Below are 8,168 nucleotides of genomic sequence, written 5' to 3'. Positions count from 1 at the left end.
GGACCCAGGAGCGCTGCAGCTCCCGGAGAACTCGCTGCCTGGGCGCAAGGCTCAACCAAGCCTTTAGCACATGGTCTTTGGAGGACATTTTGTATCTGAACTGTAACGGTGGTTTCATCTCAATTTCGTATGGAGCCATTTCTAGTGTAGCCTCCCTAGAGCTGAACAGGTGTTCTGCACTAACTGCTTCCTCCCCCAAAGCCTGCCAGAGCCTTGCCTTGAGTTGGCTCGATGTTTTGAGGGAGATTTACCTACAGCTGAGCATGGTGTGTTTCAGCAGTCTCTTTTTATGTACTTTATAATCTAATGTTTTCACATATTTATATTTTATATAGCAATGTTTTTCAACTGGAACTCAAAGCTATTTGAGCACAAATTCACTAAGGTGTCATTTTCTTATTTTGAATATTTAAAAAATCTTAGTATATCTTTTCTAGAACAGAGTCACAGATAATGTCATAAATTTAGCTCATGAGTATGAGGTTCAGCTTATTTTCCACAGTCCACTATTTAGAGGTACAGGGCTCTTAGCATGGCTCTCTCTAGGCCAGTCTGCTTTCTTTAGGCTTCTCAGCCACATTTTCTTTCACTCCTGTCTTCCCCAGGGGAATGACCCTATGATAGGGAATTTAGGACTATCTACTTCTCATGTAAAGTTAGAAAGAGTCGGAACACCAAATGCTAACATCCATTACAGAAAGCTTGCTGAAAGAAATTTAGCTGAGTCTCCCATCAAGAAATCACCAACAAAAATGAAACCAATAGATTATTTGTGAAGAAACAACTGCACAAAGGGCTTGAAGCCGATACTGATCTCATAGGAAATCTCAGAACTCCATACTAAATAAGACAATATTTTAGTAAAAATCCAGGATCACTTTCATAATAATATAAAGCCCACATTTTTGTCCTACTGCAGAATCAGTGCTGCAGAGCTCCATCAGTTGTAATATAACCTAACGAAAATTTTCTTGTGTCTGTAAAAGTCATAGCAGCATCATTATTGTGAAAACTGGCTATCACCCTTGAACTTGGCCTCTGCTGATGTTGTGCTCTGTAAGCCCCTGGATTCTACAGATTTGCATCTGTTGGTGGAACAATGGCCTACCCAAAGGGACTACCGTAACCTGGACATTAGCTTTCCCTTTCCTCCTCTTGGCTGAATTTTTTCTGCAATTTAGTCCTTGTCCCTCTGGTCAAAGAAAATCACATTCCATTTGGAAAAAACAAATATTGAAAATTCTAGGACCATGAGTGCAAAGTTCCTGAAGATTGCTCAAACTGTTCTTCTAAACTGACATTTAAGCAAGATGACCTTCACTGGAAATAAATACATGTTGTTCACACACAGAGACACACACACAAACACACACACATTCAGTGTGTTTTGCAATCCAACCTATCCTGGACTGAGCTTTTGTTAGGGAGGGTAAATCCGAACTCATTAAGCAGGGAAGATAGAGTAGAGAGCCAAGAGAGCCAGGGAAAAAATAAAGTAAATATTTACTGGGATTAAATTGAAAGCTGGTAGAATAAAGATGCACTTGTCAACAGTACAGGTGGGTGTGTGAGTCCCACCCTTACCTTCATCCTGTGAAGATAATGTTACTGCTGTGTATTTAGGGAGTTTGTACTGACAGGATCTCTATTGAGGCATAAAATTCTTGTTATTTCACATTATTAAAACAAATATTATCTAACTATAATTTAATATGCTAATGTGAAATTTATATTATACTGATATCGTTGCAGTGGTTATAAGAAAGAGATTATATCCAGTATTTAAAAGACTGAGTATAAATACCTTGAATTTCTTTCAGATGATGTGTTTAAATAGTCACTACTTTGAGTAACTTTGATCTTAAGTTTGAATATAATAGGAAATACTGCATTTCTTTCACCAGCAGTCACTACAATAAGCCAAATCTTTTGCTGTAATGTTTGCCTTTAGTTGTTTTATTCATGCTCTCTCTAAACTGAATTTTTAAATCAAGTAAATGTTAGATGAACTAAAGTAACCATAGAACAGACTCTCACTATGTTATAATATCAATATTGAATTAATAATATAATGAACGGTGTCATTGTTCACTCATATGAGGAACTTGTTCATTATTTCAATACACAATTTCTACTCAAACTGTTGGGTTTAGTGGATAAGGAAATGGTTTTTAAAAGTCAAGGCACTTTCCTGACCTCTCATGGGTGATGTCTGGTAAGATTTACCAGCTAATTACAACAGTAGAACAATATACTCACTGCTCATTAGAGAAAGGGACTCAGAATATTTCAGAAATTTTTAATTTGATTCTTATGTATTTTTCAGTGTTATTGATCTCTACTATCTTTTCAAGTAAGTACTTCCAGATAAGCAGTGAGCTTAACGCTGTGCCAGCATATTAATTGCCTGACATTCTTAATTAAACAATATTTCTTTTGAGGCTGTGCGCAGTCTGCACAGAAAAGAGACAAGTGGAAAGCTAAATGGAAAGTTAATATCACTTGTCTTTGTTTAATTTCCAGCGCAAGCTCAAGGTCACACAGGTTCAGCCTAATCTTTAATGCTTTCTGTGTTTGTAGCATTTTATAATGATAACTGTTCTAACCCCATCCTTAAGAGGTATTGTAATATCATATGTTAAAGAAAGATTCTTTTATTACAGCAATTGGTTTTCAGAATTAACTAACACGAATGTCACTGAATATTACTAATTTGCATTTTTTACTGTAAAGGAGACCATATCTAGGGACCACAGCAGGAGAGAGTTGAGACACTTAAACTGACAACCTCTGCTGCTTTCACAGGTTTGGGTAGGATTTAGGGAAACCAAGAAAGGTAATTAATAGTTTTTGCCATTTACTATGGAGGGAGAAAGGAACAAGCCTACCATTCCTTGACCTGAAGAATTAAGGGGATGGAACAATTAAAAAAAGAGGTAGTGTTTCATTTCTCAAACCTCCAGTAAACCACAGTAATCATAATTATCTCCCCAAGGTTCAGAGCAAGGTGAGAAAATGTACCAAGTATATCTGGAGGGAAGCAGAACTGTAGCACAAGAGAGGACATGAAATATTAATAAAATCAATAGCAGGTAAATTTTAGCAAGCCAAGCTGGATTGCTGCTCTGGATAGTGTCTGGAAAAGGAAAAAAGTTAACATGTATTGGATATTTTTCCTATTATCACTGCTGTGTAACAAATCACCCCAAATTTTTCACAGTGAAGCAGCCAACACTTTGTCATACTCACAGAATTTAGACAGGACATACTGGAGTTGGCGTCTCTCTGCTCCACTGTGTTCTATACCTCAGCTAGGAAGTCTCAGCTGGGGTGTCTTCAGTGGGAGTGGCTCAAATGCCTGAGGACTGGAGCTGACTGGAGGTTCCTTCCCTCACATGACTGGACATCTAGGACTGCCCACCCAAGCACCTATACGTGATCTTCCTAAGGGCATGGCCTTCTTACACCATGGTGGCTAGAGTATCCTGAGAGTCAAGGGTACAAAAGAACCAGACAGAGGACACTCTGCTCCGTGGCATTTTCTGATCTGGGGTTAAAGTTTCATTTCTGCGTTTGTTCCATGACTAATTGAAATTAGGCTCCATGTCTGATTGGATGGGTGTCCAATTCACATAATACAAAAGTATGCAAAGTAGGAGATTACTGTCACAATGGGAAAGTATAAGCTGCTATATGCACATTCGCTAAGTCAATATGAACTCTGTGAACTAATATAATTTTAAAATATTCAGACCACAGTTCCAAAAAGCTATTTTCTAGTGAACCATAAAATTATATTAACCAGAATCTTCATTTTTTAAATGCTCTTAATTGAATATAGGTTTTATTACCAGAAATATTTATTCATGGTCACTTGGCAACCTAAAATCAATTGTTCATTTTCGTAATGTGAGGATCTGTCCCTGAGTCACACTGCAGTGGATATTAACTACTGGGCTAAGCTCCCCACCCAGACCAAAGCTCACTTATGAATGGGTAGATTGTATTCATCGCTACACTGATTTTTTCATGTAGACATTCCCCAGCTTTTCCCACAAACACCATGTAGTCTGCCACCTGCACTGGGACAGTTCCGCGTGGTGTGGATGGGGTGATGGCACACAGATCCCAGAGGCCCTGGATCACTCCCCAGTGAGATCAGCCCTGCAGCATGGGCCCTGCAGCGTGGGCCCTGCAAACTTACACTTAGCATAAAAGAAGCGCAAGAGAGTGCTGCCTTTACTCTGTTCCTCACACAGAACTGTGTCCAGACCCACTTGAAGGCTGGTTTGGTATCTGAACTCTTCTCCCTAGTTTGTGTACTGGAATGTAAAACGTTGGGTTTTTAAAGCTGGCACGGTGCTGTATTTCCTCATCGGATGTGCTGTCTTTGCACCTGTAATTAAAATCACAGTGTGTGCTCTCCATAAAAAATAAAATAAAATAAAATTTGAGACCCACTAGCTCAGTTTCCTGCTCCCAAATAGCTGGAATATGATCATTCTCATTTTCCTGCAGAGTATCCCAAGTGATATGTAGAAGGAAAGTAGGAACTAGAACCCAGAACCTTTGGATTTGACTTATTGGTTTTATTGTATTTACTCATGCATTTATTTAACCAGAAATTAACCAGGAATGGAATTATAGGTTGAGTTTCACTAAATGAATGCTGAAACAGCAGAATTGGGGAAAAGCACTTGGCCAGGTATTGCTCTTCTATATCATCAAAGAAGTCCATTAAGTGGGCTGGAACCTCATTTGTTGGAAGATTTAGGCTTATCCTGATTCCACTGCAAGGAACCAGAAGGATTAGATGGATAAAATGATTACTGGTCACCAAAAACATTACTGTCAAAGTCATTATAGTCATTATTGTCAAAGAAATTTTGACAAGTAGTTATTAATTTTCCATTTAGCACTAAATTAAATCTGCCTGGCCAATCCATCTGGTCATTTCACTGTTGGTCCAGAATGTTGTCCCATGAAGTGTTGCTGACTTTCTGAAAGGAATTTTAAGTATGGGTTTGTGCCCTTCTATTGTTTCTGAAGTAGGGAGCACTGGGCGTGTTTGTCATTGCTATTCATTCGAGAAACAAGCTCTTTGGGCACGTTTCCTGCCTCTTCAAGTCACCTGAGAGTCTCCTTCTACATTTTGACAATAATTTCCCAAACTACCCAAAACTTGAATGAAACTTCTAAGCAGCTAGACTTTTTCTTTTTCCCAGTGTACAATAGCAGCTACCTGTCAGCTTTTTGGTACCAATTGTTCCAGTCTTGATTCTACTGACATTTATTACTAGTTGAGAACAGCTAAAAGGTTGAAATTGTAGGAGACTGATTGTTGTGACTTAGATCAAGAATGTCTTCCACAGATCTTATTGTACTCATAGGCAGGGCTTTTAGAAGATCATTAGATTGTGGAAGTGTGACAGCTGACTTGCTGTTAGGAGATAGGGCTTGGTTAGAGGTCCATCACTAAGGGCCTGACCTAGAAGGGTGTATCTCCTTCTCTGGCTCCTCCTTTCTCTCGTTGCTTCCTGGTCACCATGAGGTAAGCAACTTACCCCCACTGTGCCCCTCTGCAATGCCATTTCTGCCCTGAAGTCAGGGGGATTGTAACTGTGGCCAAAATAAACTGCTCCTCCTTTAAGTTGCAGGTGTCAAGTATTTTGTCTCAGCAATGAGAAAAGGATAAGACACTGCTTTACTGCTTTGCAACTGCTTTTATGGTTTAAAAGATGAGCCACCCTTTAGTATTTGGGTGTTGCACTATGCCTGAGGGTTTCAGCTGAACAAGTACTTGCTGAGGCAGTGTGCAACTGAAGGTAGTAGGAAAGCTCGCTCCAGTCGGGTCCTGCCAGCTGTGCTCCTGCAGTAAGCCCTTCAGTGTATTTGACAATAGAATGAGGAGGTGACCAGCTTATTGGGTTGCTCGGGGCCTTTCCAGTTGTGATGCTTTGTACACCAGGAAGCCTGCTCAACACTTGGCTATCAGGACTGTGGTGTGGCTCAGTGGCAGAGTGCTTGCTTAGCATGCACAACATCCTTTATTCAGTCTCCAGCACCACAAAAAAAGATACTCTTAAGCTCAGGGTGTACAAACTGTTGCTCTCAGTCTTCAGTATCTTACTTAGTATTTCCCATTTAACATTACAGCCCTAGACCTTTGAAGAGAGACACTGACTCTCTTCCTCCCTGCCCTTTCACCTCTCCATTCATAACATCCTGGCGAGGGGCTGGGGATTTAGCTCAGCGGCAAAAGCGCCTGCCTGGCAAGCGCAAGGTCGTGAGTTCGGTTCCCGGTACCAGAGAAAAACCAAAACAAAAAAAAACAAAACAAACATAACATCCTGGCACACCTACAAGTTCTCTTGCCAGCAGTGTCCCAGTCAGCCAGGCTAGTGGTCCTTTCCTTTTCTCAGCCCATATGCATTCACTTGCCTCAGTTTCCTCATCTGTCAGATAGCAATAATGACTCTGTTGACCCTATTAAGTTGTTCTGAGGTTTTGGATATTATGTATCATAATAGATAATAGGTAGAACATTAACTGGATAGTATATTAATGCACGCGCACACACACACACACACACAGAGTTAGAACAGTGCCTGGGACATGAATTTGTCTACTGGTAGATTCTGCCACTCCCCATGTGCCCCCCTTACATTATCTACCTGGTCTTCAAAGATAATAGCATTATTGATTTTTGCTAGGAAAACCTCATGATTCTTTTAAAAAATTATATCTTTGCACCAACATTATCTTGAATTTCATTACCACTTTTCTGAATTTACCACTCCAAACTAATCTAAAGGTCTCTACCTCCTTATTGTTTTGTTAAGCTAGTAATGTGGTACTCCTGCTGACAACATCTGATTTCTTTATTTAAATCTCACTTTATTTCCTGTCTGGCCTATGTGTATTAGACTTGTCTCCATGGCTAGATTGCAATGTATTTCATAGATAATAATCTACCTGTGTTTCCTTGGTGTCAAATGTGGGATAATCTAATTGCGTTATGTGCAGTCTTTCCTTAAAGAGATCTTTTCCACTCATTGCCAAGTGCAGCAAGAAGATTGCTAAAAATAAAAGGTCTGCTTTTTTAAAAAAAGCAAATAACATTGGGACAACTTTTGCACTGTAAGCATGATCACTTAAATGATCAGGTGTCTCACCTCACAGTGAACATTTGGGCTCAGGATTCAGTATGTGGATCTTTCTGTTTAAACCCAGGCATCCGTCGCCAGACTGCTCATTGTGTGAAGAAGGGCCAAGGGATGGTGAAAGCTACATTCTGTAACCCGGAAACTCAGCCTAATGGGAGACAGAAGAAGTGCTATGAAAAGGATTGTCCACCCAGGTAACCAGGAATAACGGGGAACTGGAGTTCTGTGTGCCTACCTACAGCTGTATCTAATTTAATGATAACCAAGCAAACAGTGATAAAGGAAAACTATGAGCTTTGCTATTATAATCGATCCAGGAAATCTGTTGGAGGTTTCTATGATTGTTATTGGAGCCTGGGCCAAGCTGTGGAGACATTTTCTTTCGAGCAAGCAGAATTTCTTACAAAGTTGACATGTTGTGTGTGCTACTTATTTGCTATGACTAAAATCCAAAGCATTGCTGAAGACTGCTATGTAGGTCCAAGGGCACTTTACCAGTGCAGCTTCAGTTTATGTTGGCCTATATCTGGTTAAATGCTAGTAAGATTCTCTCTTATGTTTATCTGTTTTCCTCTCTAAAACAAAAAAAAGGAAAGAAAAAAGTGATTCCTTCCCTCCCAATTTAGGTTATGACAACAAAATGTTTCCATTTTGCCAGAGCTCTGCCGGGGAAAAATTATGACTGTGAAAAACCTGTATTAGAGAGATACTCATTACCTAGTCATGTTGGTTCAGATGATAAGATCCTGAAAGGTAGCTAGGATGTTATTAGGAATAATTTATTTTGAGAGAGAGAGAGAGAAAGAGAGAGGGGGGAGAGAGAGAGAAAGAGAGAAATAGAGAGAGGAGGAGGAGGAGGAAGAGGAGAAGAGGAGAAGAGGAGGAGGAGGAGGAGGAGGAGAAGGAGAAGAAGAAGAAGAAGAAGAAGAAGAAGAAGAAGAAGAAGAAGAAGAAGAAGAAGAAGAAGAAGAAGAAGAAGAAGAAGAAGAAGAAGAAGAAGAA

The 8,168-nt window shown here is 39.8% G+C and overlaps 1 protein-coding gene across 1 annotated transcript in view; it reads left to right on the top strand.

Moving 5' to 3' along the window:
- Positions 1-8,168, top strand: part of Adamts12 (ADAM metallopeptidase with thrombospondin type 1 motif, 12) — a 325,593-nt gene that overhangs the window by 258,386 nt on the left and 59,039 nt on the right. Inside the window, exon 17 of the mRNA XM_005386164.2 lies at positions 7,234-7,360. Within this exon, the coding sequence (XP_005386221.1) occupies positions 7,234-7,360 (127 nt within the window). The remainder of the gene's footprint in view (positions 1-7,233; positions 7,361-8,168) is intronic.

This window comes from Chinchilla lanigera, unplaced genomic scaffold, assembly GCF_000276665.1.
Source record: "Chinchilla lanigera isolate Chin_1 unplaced genomic scaffold, ChiLan1.0 scaffold00025, whole genome shotgun sequence".
NCBI classification, from domain to species: Eukaryota; Metazoa; Chordata; class Mammalia; order Rodentia; family Chinchillidae; genus Chinchilla; species Chinchilla lanigera.
This window is presented reverse-complemented; position numbering and strand designations above follow the sequence as displayed.